The sequence below is a fragment of the Myxocyprinus asiaticus genome, chromosome 4, assembly GCF_019703515.2.
Source record: "Myxocyprinus asiaticus isolate MX2 ecotype Aquarium Trade chromosome 4, UBuf_Myxa_2, whole genome shotgun sequence".
NCBI classification, from domain to species: Eukaryota; Metazoa; Chordata; class Actinopteri; order Cypriniformes; family Catostomidae; genus Myxocyprinus; species Myxocyprinus asiaticus.
Genome location: NC_059347.1, coordinates 45,964,298 through 45,981,893, shown reverse-complemented (window position 1 = coordinate 45,981,893; position 17,596 = coordinate 45,964,298). Strand labels below are relative to the sequence as shown.

Genomic DNA, 17,596 nt, shown 5'->3' with positions numbered 1-17,596 from the left:
TAAGATATTTTATCAAAAAGGTGTTTTATCATTTCTTATGGCAGTGATTTTATTTCATGCCCTTGATCAACATTGATTGATAAGCTAATTGTGTAGTTAATTGGGTCTGAAATGGCAATAGTTTGACATGGGAAAGTACAAGTTACTGTAACTTGATCCTGAAGAAATATTTTCCATTCGACATCTGTAAAACATGAGGATCTGCTGCTGTCTGAACATGTACATATATTGAGTTACAAATATAAGAGGAAGTTGCCATCGTTTATTTGTCATTCAGCAGATGCTTTTTATCCAAAGCAGCTTATGGTTAATTTTCAACAGGGTCCACCCCTCTAGAGCAACTGTGGTTTAGTGTCTTGCTCAGGAGCACAATGGTGATGGGAGAACTCAGCATCTCCAGTACAGACCCCCTGAAGTGTTTGAACCTGTGCTACCAGCACACAGAACACATAAACATACAGTAAGATGGAACAAGGTGTAACAGTAAAAAATTCCTGACACTGCGTTTTGATTGGACTGCCCAGGTTTATTCGTATCCGATACATTTTATTTTTGGACAAAATATTGCTGAGATTTTGCTGCAGGTTGTTACCAGTCATTGAACGTGATTTAATTATAGCATTTTCCTGTAAAACTAATTTTCCTGTAAATAATTCATAGCTTTAAGATAACAGGTGTGTGTTTAACCACTTTGTCCTTCCTGTCATATTTGTTCTGGATATATGCTTTTAGAGCATCTCTGCAGAGTGTATCCATTAAAATTTAAAATCACCTTCAGAGAACTTTTGTGAGTGAAACGTGTATTTCAGCTTGAGTGACGTGTTTATTTGAGAGAGAAAATCATAAATCTTAGGCTGCTCCTCAGTTTTGTGATGTTACTAAGCGATCTTTGCTGAAAACACAAGCTCTTAATTTTCCCTAAAGACACACTCTACATTTCCCTCAATGAAAAGTGACATTGCTCATGTAACTACTTTGCTGAACAGCAGCTGGCCTGCAAGCTTTTCCTCAAGCACAAACTAAAGCTGCTATATGAGATTTGAATGGACATGTACCGAATGCATGAAAGTGTGTGGATCAGTAGGCCCTAATAGATGGTTGACCCAACAGCATCTCCACGAACACCTCAAAGAAGGGAGACAAACAATTATGACCCGCACTAAACTTAATTCGGGAGAGTAGCACACTGAATAACTGATCAGTAATGATCACTTTAGATTTAAGCCATTAAACCCATCCGCATAATTATTTCTGAGTCTGATCTCAGCTGTACAGAAACTGGGACATAATCTGGCCTGACAACAAACACTTCTACACTCTCATTCAGACACACACTTTGGTCTCTCAGAGGACGCTGTGCAGTTGAGGTTCAAGCCTCTAGCAGATGGACAGTGAGAGATGCTGACAGGGCATGTTTGTGTGAGCCACACAAGGACGGAGAGAGCGGTTTCCTGGGGGAACTTTTAGAGGGCGGACACACAGATGAATGTGCAGGAATGCTAGAGCCCCACTGCTTCCCCAAGGGGGTTAAGAGGGGGAATTTAATGATGGATGAGGGCTTTATTTACTCTGATATCTAAGAACATCTCATAATTCTTGTGAGCATTGAAGAGAGTGTCTGTGTTGTACTTTTGCCGAAAGGCAGACTTGGATCTCTGTTCTCTGTGATGTCATCAGTGCAGTCATTGTAGCTGTTTTATCGCAGTGTGATCAAAGATTCTTTAGCCACGCCCCAAGCAAAATTACTCAATTAAATTAAAAGAAATAAAAAAACTTTGTGTGCCTTTTAGTCCAATTGTATTAGCTTTGATGTCCACAAGTATACTAATGTACTCAACCTTTACAAATGTAACTTTTTGCAGATATACGCATTTAAAATTTACAGTCTTTGTCTTCTGGAAAAACAGAGCAAAATATTGATGACTCAGCCTGCTCTACACAAATTGTTGTCCAATCTAATGCTCTCTAGAATGAGATTGTCCCTTCCCCTAATACCATCTGCAACGAGCTAGCAAGTAGCAAATCATATTTCATGTCTGTAAAATATAGTGCATATCTAAAACCTAATAGATGAAATTATCGTGACATCACACAGCAGTAAATAAAGATATTTGACTTATTCAGCAAACTCAAAAACAGCCGATTTAGATTGCACAAGTAACTGCATTCAAAATACTGTAAATTCAAAGACATATTTTAGAAGAATTAGCCTACATTATTTTTCCTTTTACAAATAGACAGTACGCGCTGCAGTGTTGGGTTACACTTTGTCAATTTGAAAACAGCCGTTTGTGATCGGAGTTTCTGTGATTGCTCAGTGAAAAGTTCAAATCTACCAACAGCAGCTGCGAGGCAACTGGGTCTCAGAGCAGTCGCATTAATATTGATGGTCAACTGTGAAATAATTTATGTTTGATCCTGAGTTTGTTCTTATCCACTAATGTTGATGGAAATCTCCAGTAATCTTTCCAAAATGGGGTGTTTTAACCCGACAAACAGCAATTTGGGGACAATTTCAGCTCCATTTTAATGAAAAGCTAATTGAAAGCCATTCTTTTCTTGGTTGCTAAAAGAATCATGACATGCTCCCACCGATCGTTTGTTCGTAAAGAGTAACTTCCATCTAGTGGCTATTTAAAAGGTATGTGGGTTAATTTCCACCGAAAAGTGTAAACAAGTGGCTCTGTGGCACAATCAGTACATTGTTCTGTTTGAGCATCCCATCCCACCCAATACAGCAACGCTGGCTCAACCAATGCTGTGTTTTGGGTGGAACTATGTTTGAAAAAAATGTTTGAAAATGGCCTTTATTTTTGCAATTCATTTTGGTGACTCTAGTGGTAAAGAAATGATACACTTCCCCTTTAAATTAAATTACCAAGTTTGTGCAGGTTTGTGTGAATTATGAAAGGAATCTGTATCTGGGTCTATAGTGGAGCAGCATGTTTAGAAGTTCAAGTGACCCTCCAGGACAAAAACTAATTATAAATCCTTAGCATTTGATTGGTGGTATTAAGCTATATGAAGCTGCTCCTAGCGAAATGTTCTCATGATCTGAATCATGTAGATTCTTGATTTGAACATCACAGGCACAGTCTGCAAGCTGTTCATTAACATATTAGCTCAGGATTTACAGCCTGTTTGCATCCGCAGTACATTTTCAACATCATAAATAAACCTCCCCTGTAGCAACTCTTTCTCAGTAGCACTGAAGTGCTCTGGTTAAGCAATCATTTAACAGTTTGTGTATAATGCTAGATTATACCAAGTGACCATGAATTGTGTCAAAATACTACGATTAGTTTGATAGAATGCACTTTAATGACAACAACAAAAGATGAAAAAAAAAAAATAAAATAAAAAAAATAACATTTTCCTCTCCCTTTTATTAGCAGATAAGCCTATTATTTTTGCCATCCTGACTATGCACAATTATTTGGTTAGTCTCATTTTATTATTTACATTCCCTGAAACCTATTTTTGGTTTACTACCCAGTGCTGTATGGTACTATAGACAAAAAAACAAAAACAATGTGTGAATGTGTTTACTTTATTGCTAAATCTGAAATGATTTTAGTCTGAATTAATGATTTTCCCTCAAAAGTTAGCATGACTATTGAAATCTATTGGTTTTTCTATGTCCAGCAGTAGGCTAAAAGAAATTGCATACAATCAAGTTGAATGTCTTTTGGTTAAGTCACATTTGATAAATATGTTACTGTAGACATATTGCAATATTAAACACAGTATCAGAATCAGTTTAGAGCTAGTAACGGTATTTAAAACTCAAAATCAAAACTTATCTTTACTGAAAGCATAAATTGCAAAAGCAATATTGAGCAATATTTGAGTTTAAATAGGAATGCAGAACAGCTAATAATAAATATATATCTTTTTCTCTCTCTCTGCTGTTGAACTGCAGTGAATCTCTGATTTGTTCTCTTGAATGGTGTGTTAGAGTCTGCAGAGATAAGTTAGGAATGTGTTAGTATGCGTGTGTGTTTGCGCGCTCAGGGCGAGTCTCTATGCTTCAGTGGGTCGGCACTGAAGAATCTCTGCCTGGAAAAAATGTAGAGAATAAATGATGAAAGAGAAGAAAAAGCAGCATGAGTGATGGCTGCTGAGGCGGTGTGTTACAGTGTGTGTCGGGTTTTGTGAGTGTGTGTGTGCAGTTAGTCAACCATGGGTTCCTATTTCGGAATGTCCAGTGTGAGTGACAAAGAGAACACCCACACACACACACACACACACACACACACACACACACACACACACATAATTTACAGCTTGACCCGTGTTGTTTGTGTGTATTCATTTGAGGTGGCTGATGGTCGCTGTGGCCAGTAAAATATTTCTGCCTGTGTTCATTTAGGAATTCTATTCCAGCTTCTAGGGTGATCTTTCAGAATCACCACAGACCTGTTAACAATATCTCTGTGTATGACGTGGATTTTCTAACAAACCTGATTTTATAGTTATAGTTAATAGTTTTTGCTATTGTTTGGCAATTCATCCCATTAGTTTAAAAGAAAAGCTGGGAGACTATGCTGTTATCTTGTTAGCAGCGCTCATGAGAGGATGTGCGTTCTGAATTATTCCGGTCAACAGTCAATTTTTGCTCTGATTACTGAATAAAGGGGCATTCCATAATTCTCTAGCTAGCATTAGCATTGCTCTTCTTCGTGTACCGATTAACTTCGGTTAAGTACCGATGTGACGGTGTTACATGCTGTACTGCCATCAATCGACGTTGATAAGCATGATAGTCTCTGCTGCCCCCGTCAGCTCTGGAATATCATTTTATCTGGAAAATGTCAGAGTTTGAGGTCATTTCTAAAGTTATTTATTACTACTATAATATAATTGCTTTGCCTAAAAACAAAAGTCAGAATTCAAGCGAACAGACTTCTACAGTTAAGGACAGATTATTATTGTCCCTCATATCAATAATCTTTGGAGACTGTCTGCGTTTCATGTTAATTCTAAAGACAGTTATTACCTTTATTAGAGAACTGCTTAGCATGAAATAAACCTCAGTTATCTAGCTATACAGAATGTCATGGTAAAGGAAAGATTAGAATTGTTTTTGATGATCAAATTTAGCATGTCCATGAATACTGTGAAGAACTCGTTTTGTTTCCAAGCAACCAAAGTCATGGTTTACACAAAATCCACAACAAGAGCTTCTAAACGAATGAAGACGCATGCCATTTGATAGAGGTGGAGGTGGATGGGCCCCCCTTACGATAGCTGTGATAACAAAGAAAATAAAAATTACACATTGCATTTGTAAACACAGCTGAAAACTGTCCATTACTAACATACGTTGACTACACATGCAATTTTAAAAAGTTTGAGGGAAACTTGTATGAGTTCTCTGTAAATTATTCTGATACTATTTTAGAGAGCGGTCTAAACAATTAATAATGTCTTACTTGTCCAACAAAAAAGAAGCAACATCAGCATCACTACTCATGTTTTTCTCTGTCATCAAATCTTTCCAACTTTTGTATGCTGTACCGATGTTTACTCTAGTTTTTTGCCTTTTCCGGTCTTTCTGTCTTCTTGCTCCGGACCTTTTTTGCTTCTTCGGCAGTACATCTACTGAATCTCCTGTTTTCTCTGCTTCTAAAGCATAATAATAAGTATGTTCCATTATTTTCTTTTTGCTCTTCGCATCACCAAACAACACTGCGCTAAGCATAGCTAAGCGTATCTACATAGGCAGTGGCGGTTCTAGGTGCCCTGGGCCGTATAATATATTTATTATACCGCTGTCCCCCCACAAGATGCCACCCTGGGCAACGGCACATGTCGCCCATGCCTAAATCCACTACTGTACATAGGTGGCAGCCAATGAGCGCATGGATTTTCTTCTTCAACGTTTAGTGAAACACAGTGGACCATGTCATTTCAACATGGCGAAACTTAAAGACATTTAAAATAGATTTTGAAATTTTTTAATAATTACTACAGTAAAGTTGTTGTTTGTTAACATTTATATATAATCATTTAGGAAATGCTTTTATCCAAAATCAACTTACAAATGAGGAAAACACAAAAAAATGTCATAAAGGAACTAACAATATTTGCAGTGCAATAATACTGAATTTCAATAGAGCACAACAGTGCTCGCCCACTTTTTCAGATGTCTTGCTTCCAGAAGTAGTTTTTTCTGGGATTTAAAAAAAATCAAAACCATGAACCAAACTTTTTATTTATTTATTTATTTTGCTTTTTGGAGCTTCTAAGGCCTGGCCACCATTCACTTGCATTGAATAGATCTATAGAGCTGAGATATTCTTCTAAAAATCTGCAGAAGAAAGAAAGTCATACACATCTGAGATGGCATGAGGGTGAGTAAATGAGAGAATTAAATTATAATTATTTTTTTTGGTGAACTAATCCTTTAATGTCTTTAATGAGGTAATTAACTACAACCCCATGAAGCATTGTGAATGACGTAATCGAATGAAAATCAATGGAAAAATGTGGACTTTGTGGTATGATCGCAATTCTCTGATTGGTGAATTAATTCCAAATAATTGCCAAGCAGCTTTTTTTTTAATCCTGCACTTTATACTCTGCGAGAGACTTGAAAATACACCAAACTTGTGTTGACTGAAGGCATAACTTATGACTTAATTCAGGGCATGAAAACGATTTACAAAACAACGACATTACCCATTCAGATCAAAACATAAATCCAATCCAGAGTGCTAAATCTAAATTTAAATGGACACTGTCTTAATAAAGTGACCTAAAATGTTTCTAGACTTTGGGAGAGCACTGTGTCCAAATCTCACAGGGCCAATATAACTGTGCTGTCAGTATACTCGTGCAGTCATCGGGTTCCGCATCATCCACTTTAATTCGGCTAAGTCGTTCTTCAGACCTGGATGTCTCTCTTCATTATGTCATTGTCTTCTCATCCATCACTAATTTTAAGTCTGACTTCGTTGTTGTTTTTTTTTTATTTTATTTTATTTTTTTTAAAAGGCATTGCTTTCAGTTTCATCATTGCTGTTTGTTAAAATGACAGTTTGGGGCCAAATGCCTTGTGGGAAAATGAAATGAACAAAAGCTGTTTGCTGCTGAAAACACATTTCTCTTAAAAACCCTTCTGGAGCTTCTGGACGGTTCACAACTGGTTTTACTTAAGGACCCAGATTTTACAAAGGACATATGCAACCCAACATAGTGCCAAAGTTGTTGATCATACGAACGTAAAAAACAAAATGTGTTAAGATCAAACATTGAAATGTAATATTGTGAATATTAATATCGTGAATTTTAATATTACCATCAACTGCCTAGCCGCAAAAATGTGAACAATTATAATATAAAATTAAAAATTAGGTAATTTACCAACAAATGGAACAAAATTTGGAACAAATTTTGTTTAAATTTTATACATTTTAAAGAGTGACAGATTCATTTATGCCAAAATACCATAAAATGTAATTGGATGCACGGCCTTTGACGTCAACAATAAAAGATACAAGTGTTTTTCCTCCCATTTTGAAAACTTGATCAGCCTATTAATTTGGTCATCCTGACTTTGAATTGATTGTATAGTTAGTTGCAGTGTATTATTTATATTTAGGCATTTTTTTTTCCCTTTCTGTCAGCAACCCTATCAGAATGGACGTGTGACCAGTTGAGAAATACTGTTGTAGCCAATTGATTCAATTAGAATCAGACCAAATGGGCTGCTCTTCTACCAGGCATAACATTTACATTCAGACACATGCTCAGATTTCATATCTTTGAAGATGTGATTTGATTCATTATTTAGTTCTTTATGAATGCTGGAATATATCCAGCATTGACCATAATAGAGATGTGTGTCTTCATTTAATCTTGTTTTAATTTTTTTGCGCCTCAGATTATAATCTAATCTGCACTGATGCTTCTATAAAAACTACCTCATTCTCACTTCATTTTTTCTTCAGTGTGAAAATGAAGTGATTGCTGCAAAATGTGGTGCTGGACTTATTGGATGACTGCCCACCAGCTGATGCCACTGGCCACATTTAATATCGCATCACTTCCTCCACATTCATTACGGTGACATCACTGTGACAGCTGTGCTGAGCACTGAATACATGCACACTTGTAGTTTCTTCAAAACCCCTCAAAATTTTAATTAGTGAACAATTTACATACATGAGTGGACTTTAAACACATCTGCAAATTTTAGAAAAATACCACTGACACAGAAGCTATAGAGACAGATGAAGTTTGTAAAGAGCAGCTTTGCTGCCACATACAGTTGTGGCCAAAATATTGGCACCCTTGGTAAATATGAGAAAAGAAGGCTGTGAAAAAAAAACTGCATTGTTTATCTTTTTGATCTTTCATTAAAACAAATCACAAAAATCTAACATTTAATTGAAGTAAAACAATTGAAACATCAAATATCTCATTATTAAATACATATTTTTCTCCAAAACACATTGGCCATAATTATTGGCACCCTTTTATCCAATGCTTTTTGCAACGTCCCTTTGCCAAAATAACAGCTCTGAGTCTTCTCTTATAATGCCTAATGAAGTTGGAGAACACCTGATGAGGGATCTGAGACCATTCCTCCATGCAGAATCTCTACAGAGCCTTCAAATTCAGAGGTCCATATTGGTGGGTTCTCCTCTTCAGTTCAGCCCACAATTGTTCTTTGGGGTTCAGGTCAGGGGACTGGGATGGCCATGGCAGAACATTGATTTTGTGGTCAGTGAACCATTTTTGTGTTTATTTTGATGTTTGTTTTGGATCATTGTCCTGCTGGAAGATCCAGTCAGGGCCCATTGTAAGCTTTCTGGCAGAGGCAGCCAGGTTTTGATTTTTTATCTGTTGGTATTTGATAGAGTCCGTGATGCCATGTATCCGAACAAGATGTCCAGGACCTCTGGCAGAAGAACAGACCCACAACATTAAAGATCCAGCACCACATTTAACACATCTCTGGTGTTTGCTGCCAAAAAGCTCTTTTTTTTTTTCATCTGACCATAGTACCTGGTTGCATTTGAAGTTCCAGTAGTGTCTGGCAAACTGAAGATGCTTAAGTTTGTTGTTGGATGAGAGCAGAGGCTTTTTTCTTGAAACCCTCCCAAACAACTTGTGGTAATGTAGGTGATGTCTGAGATATATATATATATATATATATATATATATATATATATATATATATATATATATATATATATGTATATTTTTTTTTTTTTTTAGACTTTCTGACCCAACTAATTTCTGCAATTCTCCAGCTGTGATCCTAGGAGATTATTTGGCCACTTGAACCATCCTCCTCACTATGCGTGGAGAGAATATAGACACACGTCCTTTTTCAGGCCGATTCTTAAGATCTCCAGTTGATTGGAACATGTTAATTATTGCCCTGATGGAGGAAATGGGCATTTTCAATGCTTTGGCTATTTTCTTATAGCCACTTCCCATTTTGTGAAGCTCAAAAACATTTTGGTGCACATCAGAGCTATATTTTTTAGTCTATCCCACTCTGATTGATGATTAAGGGAATTTAGCCTGTGTGTTACCTCGTATTTATACCCCTGTGAAACAGGAAGTCATGGCTAAACAATTTCATGTTCCTAGTCACAAGTATGAATGGGAATATACTTCAGATATATTTTACTCATAAGAATTTCTAGAGGTGCCAATAATTGTGGCCAACATGTTTCAGAGAAAACATTTTATTTAATAATCAGATATTTCCTCTCTTTCAATTGTATTACTTCAATTAAAGTATAGATTTTTTTTTCTTCACAGCCTTCTTTGCTCATATTTACCAAGGGTGCCAATATTTTTGGCCACTACTGTATGAAATACTCTTATTCTCATTCTATAAAAATCATTCTAAAATGACAGAGTAGTCCCAAAATGTGTACGCTTAATCCACAAAGAGTGAATGGAATAATGGAATTATTCATCCACAATGAATAAAGGAATAATTTCTATACATGTGAGCTGTCTATTTCTCAAACTAGAGATTCTGATGTACTTATGCTCTTGTTTAGTTGTACATCTGGACTTCCACATCTATTTCTGTCCTTGTTAGAGCCAGTTGTTCTTTGTCTTTGAAGACTGTAGTGTACACCTTTGTGTGAAATCTTCAGTTTTTTTGGCAATTTCAAGCACTGTATAGCCTTCATTCCTCAAAACAATGATTGACTGACAAGTTTCTAGAGAAAGCAGTTTCTTTTTTGTTAAGCTTAATTTAACGAAACAAATAGCTTTCAGCAGTGTTTGATATAATGGCAAGTAATTTTCTAGTACCAAATTAGCAGTTTAGCATGATTACTCAAGGATAAGGTGTTGGAGTGAAGGCTGCTGGAAATGGGGCCTGTCTAGATTTGATGAAAAATGACTTTTTTCAAATAGTGATGGTGCTATTTTTTTACATCAGTAATGTCCTGACTATACTTTGTGATCAGTTGTATGCCACTTAAAGTACCAATTTCCTTCCGAAACAGCAAAATCTGTACATTATTCCAAACTTTTGGCCACCAGTGTTTATATATATATATATACAGTTGTGCTCAAAAGTTTGCATACCCTGGCAGAAATTGTGAAATTTTGGCATGATTTTGAAAATTTGACTGATCGTGCAACAAAAACTCTTTATTTAAGGATAGTGATCATATGAAGCCATTTATTATCACATAGTTGTTTGGCTCCTTTTTAAATCATAATGATAACAGAAATCACCCAAATGGCCCTGATCAAAAGTTTACATACCCTTGAATGTTTGGCCTTGTAACAGACACACAAGGTGACACACACAGGTTTAAATGGCAAATAAAGGTTAATTTGGTAAATAAGGTTAAAGTGCTCCTTGAAACAACCACAACATCTTTTTCCAGAGCAGCCTGTATTTCTCCTGAGGTTACCTGTGGGTTTTTCTTTATATCCTAAACAATTCTTCCAGTAGTTGTAACTGAACTCTTTCTTGGTCTACCTGACCTTGGCTTGGAATCATGAGATCCCCAAATTTTCCATTTCTTAATGAGTGATTGAACAGTACTGACCGGCATTTTCAAGGCTTTGGATATCTTTTTATATCATTTTCCATCTTTATAAAGTTCCATTACCTTGTTACGCAGGTCTTTTGACAGTTCTTTTCTGCTCCCCATGGCTCAGTATCTAGCCTGCTTAGTGCATCCACGTGAGAGCTAACAAACTCACTGACTATTTATACGCAGACACTAATTGCAATTTAAAAAGCCACAGGTGTGGGTAACAAGGCCAAACATTCAAGGGTATGTAAACTTTTGATCAGGGCCATTTGGGTGATATCTGTTACCATTATGATTTATAAATGAGCCAAACAACTATGTGATAATAAATGGCTTCATATGATCACTATCCTTAAATAAAAGACATGCATGATCAGTCCTATTTTCAAAATCAATGCCAAAGTTTCTGCCAGGGTATGCAAACTTTTGAGCACAACTGTATATATATATATATATATATATATGTATACTGTGTATAGTACATACAGTATATATACTGTATACACTTGTGTGAACCTGACTTCATTCACCCACAAAAAATTACCTTGATACCTATGATTTTCTAAAAACTAACTGACATAATGGCTTAGAAAAGTAAAGTTAGTTCTGAAAAAAGGTCTACAGTCATTTGTTTGCAGAAGCCATTTGGTTTGATTTTTTTTTTTTTTTTTTTTGCTGTCTATGCATTTGTTGTCTGACATTTATGTGTGACTCAAGTGTCCAAAACATTTTGAGGCCACTGTACACATCACTGGAATGCGTGATGATCAGAGAGAGACAGCAAGAGCTCACAGGTGTTTGGATGTAACCTGCAATATAAGGGAATTTGTTCACAGCTCTCAATCGTTATGCAGAATGAATGAACTTTCCACTTGCCCGAATATAGGGCAGAGCATTCCCCAGGGCTTCTGGTGTACATGTGTGAGCGTGTGTTTGTATTGTATGTGTGTGAGTGCTAATGCATATGTATTCATTAGTAAGTTCCTTTCATCAATCGCTTTAGCTGGCAGTGATTTTTTTAATGTGTGCAAGTGTGTTTTAATTAATATCTGAAGGTCAGCAATTGATTTTATAGGGAAAACAGAATTCTAACTATTATTAAGATGGCTTGCTTCTTTTCAAAAGAATGTAAAAATCTTATGTACTATATGAGTCGAATTCAGTGCTAATGTAGCAGTGCAAAACATTACAAATCAATCTAGAGAATAGTTCTGGTACTTTCAGAATAAGTAGCAAGTTTTTCAGGCCTTGTGGAAAAGCTAGATTGCACTGGGTTTGCAACTTGTGATGGCACCACATTGTTTTCCTAATATAACTTTTGTGCTTTTGCTCTGTCGTGGGAGTATAGGGGACTCAAAAGACATTAGATCAGCAGTGTTCAGTCTCTGATGCAGTTTCAGGCTCGAAAAGCCAGCTGTAGCCAACTTCAATGTTTCAGTGGCAAGGGTTGTATGCTAACTCGAAGGAAAATGTAGGCAACTCGATGTTCAGTAGATTTCTTTAGTAACACCAAAGCTGAAATTATCTTATCTATCTATCTATCTATCTATCTATCTATCTATCTATCTGTCAACTCAGAGAGAAAGAAAGAGAGGTGTGCGTTTGAAGGAATGTGCGTGAGAGACATCTGTGTTTGTATGCATGAGATGTAATACATTTGGCATACACAGACATGGCTTGAATGGTCAGTATAAACATGCGCACACACACACTCACTTAAGAAATAAGGAGATGAGAAAATCTGGGTCGCCGTTTGTCAGTCTTATCCAGCTCAGAGATGTGAGCCTTTGGTGATGCAAAGGCTGAAAATGTAGAAATAGCATGTCAGAATTACAGATGCCTGTATAGAGTGCTTTTCTCTGAAAACATATTTCTAAATAAATATATAGATCCTGTAATGAAACAATCACTCTCAATGAACAAAAACACTAACATAGATAAACACTTTAAATGAATGGGTTCTTTTCATTATGTGAGTCAATTAATTCAGAGCTGTAAAGAAGTGCCTGTGTTATGTGCAGCACTATAGAAAGCCTTGGTGAGCTTTAGAAAGCACACACAGGCTGGCAATGATCAAGATCACTAAAACCCAGAAAGACTCGCTGTATATTTCAGGACAAAATAAAAAGATTAACACATACTGTAAGGCTGAATAAATAAATAGGGATGCTTGATAAATGCACCTAATGTATTTTGAGGGAAAAAAGCAAATCTTGGATTGTTTGCAAACACACAGTGCAGTGTTTGTTTCACAGTGTCTTCAAGTTCACAGCTGGCAGAGATCACCTCTCTTCGCTATGAAATATTAATATTCTGTTAGAAATGCACACTCTGCAATTTTCATCACGGACTATCAGAGCTTCGAGCCGTTACATAAATAAATGCATAAGTCTATCTTCACACCGTGTGTATAAGACACGATGGGGGCTTATGATGCCGTGGCTCTAGACCTGTGGGCAGCTGCACGTGAACTTTTTATTTTTCTGTTGTTTTGGCGCTGCATAGACGTGTGCGTATCGCGAATAAACACGGGACCAACGAGACCTGTGGCTGCATATCGGGGTCCAGAAACGATGGTCCTCCTCAGTGTTACATCTGTGGGATGACGTGGACGGTTCCCACGCGCGGGTTGTTCGCGTGCCGTTTTTTCTGAGCTGTATGCGGACAAAACGCCGCAGCTGCGCATGCCACGCACACACGGGTCCGCAGTGGCGGGTTGCGCGCGTGCGTTTGCGCGCACGCGAGTGCTGTTGTAATTTCACGTCACATCAAGTTTGATCAGCGGTCTCTCGCGGTCCGATTGGTTGATCTGCTGCGCTGTCCTGAATTGAGAAGCTCCCGCTGTCTGCTCGTGCTCTGCAAAGTATAGCGCCTCGCGTTCTTCCTGCAGCACAAATTGACCTCTCCGGCATCGCGTGAGAGAGTCGGTGCACATCTGGCGAATTTTGTTGAGCCCTCGCGCCCGCGTCTGGATGTTGCACGTGAGCTGACGAATTTTAGAGGTCGGAGTAAAAATGCTGCGGCGAGCGCACGCGAGCGTCTTGCTCCTGCCTTGGCTGATGCTGCAAACCCAGGCGGGCTTTCCAAACCAGATCAATATCGGTGAGTGATTTTATTATTTATTGAGCGAAGTATAAAAAATAAAAAAAAATCTGCGAAGCACATGCACTGGGATGCTGGTATCAGCCTGAGTCTACCTGCTGCATCATCCACAGTGACTTTAGCTATATATGAGAAGTTTATAGCTTAAGTGGTTAATAGTGGAAATCATGTCAATGACACTAATGCTCACAGCATTCTCTCTAACAAGTCTAAAGTCATGTAATTAAATATTCTTCACTCATTGGATCTTGCTTTCAGGTGGTCTGTTCATGCGCTCCACGGTCCAGGAACACAGCGCGTTCCGCTTCGCCGTGCAGCTCTACAACACCAATCAAAACATCACAGAGAAACCCTTTCATCTGAATTATAACGTGGACAACCTGGAGTCATCCAATAGCTTCTCTGTTACGCACGCGTGTGAGTCTTTTCTCTTTTCTCATGCAATTCGACGGGACACAGTGCACCTGTTCTTCTCAAAATGTGTTATAACATGTTTATAAATTGTTTGTAATGCTCTTTATGGGACAAACAGCAGCATAAGAGCCCACAGTTGTTATGAAGAATTTACACAATGTTTAAACTTGTTGTTCTTTAGTAATTTAAGTGCTCACAGTCACAAAGAATAAAAGGTCTCAAAGCTCACCTTTCCCCTCCCTCCTTCATTTTCTGTCCTTTCGCTTTTTCTCTCCCTCTTTTTCTCTCTTACTTTCACTTCCTTTCATTTGATAGTTAAAAAAGCAAAAGGCCTGCACACTTAAAAAGCACCCATGAGCAGCACTCTGTTGAATTACATAGTGAGCATATTACTCTTCCTCACACTTCAAATTTATTTGAATTATCATGAACTACCATGAATTTGATAGTTCCCTTAATTTATTTGAATTATCATGAACTACCATGAATTTGATAGTTCCCTTAATTTATTTGAAAATATCATTAGGAAGTGAGGATGAAGGAAAAGGGAATAAAGAGGTAACAGAAGGCCTAGAGTGCAAGAAGTTGTCAAAGAAGAGGGATGGAGAAAATAAAAAGTGAAAAACTCTTCTCTGGCAGAAGCCTCAGGTCTTTATAATGGAGAGAGAGAGAGAGATGATGATGAGTGCAGGCTGACATTTGCACACATGCCCAAACCAGTGCAAGGGTTTAGTGTCCTGCCCTCCCTGTTTGTGTATGTGAGAGGGAGAGAGTTTTACCATCATTATAAAATGCCTGTTTACAGCTGCTGTCATTACCACTTTGTGTCTCTGAATGGCCTGGCTGCTCATCTGAGCGTGTGTGTAAGAGGCAGTGTTTGTGAGCTTTTGGTTTCCTAGCTTATCATGGTGTTATTGCTGCAGTCATTGATCTTTCTTCACTGCATTAACACAACTGCACACACACACATTGCTCCAGGCATTTTGGTTGACCCTAGCTGGCTATTAAATATCTAAATAAAAAGACTTTCAGATTGAAGGAACATACATGCAACCTCCCATGCACTAAAGATGATTTTAAAGTTTAATGAATGAACTCTATGAAGATGCGCTAAAAGCTAACATATATACAGGTGTAACCCCAAATACAGTATGCTCTGTTGCAGTATGAATTGTGTTATTAAAAAGTCTTAACATGAACCTCAATTATAATTGTATTTATAAAGTGGAGTGTGCGGTTGATGTGGGCTGCATCACCTAAAAAATGTGCGCCAAATTTACATTTTCCATTAATAACTGACAATTCTGAATATATCATCAGTCAATAAAGTGCAATAAAACAGAGATCCACTCTAAGAAGACCTAAAAAGGTAACATTTTTTCCTTGGAAAAAAGAAAAACTAAAGCAATTTTCGAAAGTTACAAAAACCAGTTGGGCTGTTACAAATCTAAATGAAAAGACTTTCAGATAGAAGACACATACACACAACCTCTCAAACTCTGAAGGTGATTTTAAAGTTTGATGAATAAACTCTGTGGAGATGCTCTAAAAGCCATAAGAGCATATCCAGGAATAACATAACAGGAAGGACAAAGTGCTCGAATAGTGACATAAGAACGGTGCATAAATAGAGATGGACACTATTTTCCTCTCAAGGGAAGTCTTTGAATCACAGCACACACACTCATGCATGCAGTGCTTGTATTAGTCAGGTGTTTGAGTTATACTTACTCACATTATTCTCATAAAAAAGGTTTTGACAGGTTGCGTATGCAGTGATCCTGCTGTTTAAATGAGGCAATCTGGTTAGTGGAGAGAAAACTGCAGGGGTCAGATGGTGTTTAAACAGGTTATATTTCGCTCACTCTTTCTCTCTCTCTCTATTTCTCTATTTCATAGTTTTCCGTTTTCTTTTAATTTTTTCTTCATTGCTCCCTGGAGCATCCGAGAGACAGATGAATAGAAGGGCAGAAAGGCAGTAAGCAGATGTCACCTGCTTGCTCATATAGAAGAACAAATGAAGGAGAGAAAAACAAAGAGATACGAAGATGTCCTGTAATTTCCTGAATGAGAGAAAGAAAGAGAGGAAGAAGGAGACAGTCACACAATATTACCGAAAAAAATAACTTTTAATGGAAAAAGTAGAGTGGAAGGACAACCATTCTCTCTCTCTTGGATGCAGTGATTGCTTGTTTTGTGTCATGGTGAGGACAGCTTTTCACTGTGGCACGATCAATAAAGAAAGAGAACAGGACAGGGCCGTTCAAACACACACACACACACACACACACACACACACACACACACACACACACACACACACACACACACACACACAAATATATAGGCTTACCCACACCCACACAAAACACGCCTGAGGGCTATACTGCCCTGCAAAGGCAAAATGCAGTAACTAGATTTTGTCAGAATTGAGTTATAACCGAAATTGGATTTCGGCTATGATCTGTGTGGTGACTGACGGATTTGGCTCAAATATGCTCAGATTTAGAGAAAAAAGTGGGACTATATTACAGAATAATCCACATTTTTTATTCATCAGTTAAAAAACTTTGAAGCTGTTTTTCTCAGTTTCATTGTTGGCATAGTTACTGCATGTAGGTTTTGTAGAGCAATAGCATAGTTTTATTAAGTGCATTATACAGTGGCATGCAAAAGTTTGGGTACCCCATGTCAAAACTTCTGTTACTGTGAATAGTTAAGTGAGTAGAAGATGAACTGATCTCCAAAAGGCATAAAGTTAAAGATGAAACATTCTTTTCAACATTTTAAGCAATATTAGTGTATTATTTTTATTTTGTACAATTTTAGAGTGAAAAAAGGGAAAGGAGCACCATGCAAAAGTTTGGGCACCCCAAGAGATTTGAGCTCTCAGATAACTTTTACCAAGGTCTCAGACCTTAATTAGCTTAATTAGCTTGTTAGGGCTATGGCTTGTTCACAGTCATCATTTGGAAAGGCCAGGTGATGCAAATTTCAAAGATTTATACATACTCTGACTCCTCAAATCTTGTCCCAACAAACCTCTAAGC

General features: G+C 37.5%; 1 protein-coding gene across 2 annotated transcripts in view; it reads left to right on the top strand.

The window, feature by feature from the left end:
- The first annotated feature begins 13,866 nt into the window (after nucleotides 1-13,866).
- The window catches only part of LOC127431941 (glutamate receptor 3-like), a 90,146-nt gene continuing 86,416 nt past the window's right edge, over nucleotides 13,867-17,596 (top strand). For both annotated transcript variants that reach the window (XM_051682615.1, XM_051682606.1), the window contains exons 1-2: nucleotides 13,867-14,132; nucleotides 14,391-14,549. In XM_051682615.1, coding sequence (XP_051538575.1) covers nucleotides 14,045-14,132; nucleotides 14,391-14,549 — 247 coding nt within the window. In that variant the 5' untranslated portion in view covers nucleotides 13,867-14,044. The remainder of the gene's footprint in view (nucleotides 14,133-14,390; nucleotides 14,550-17,596) is intronic.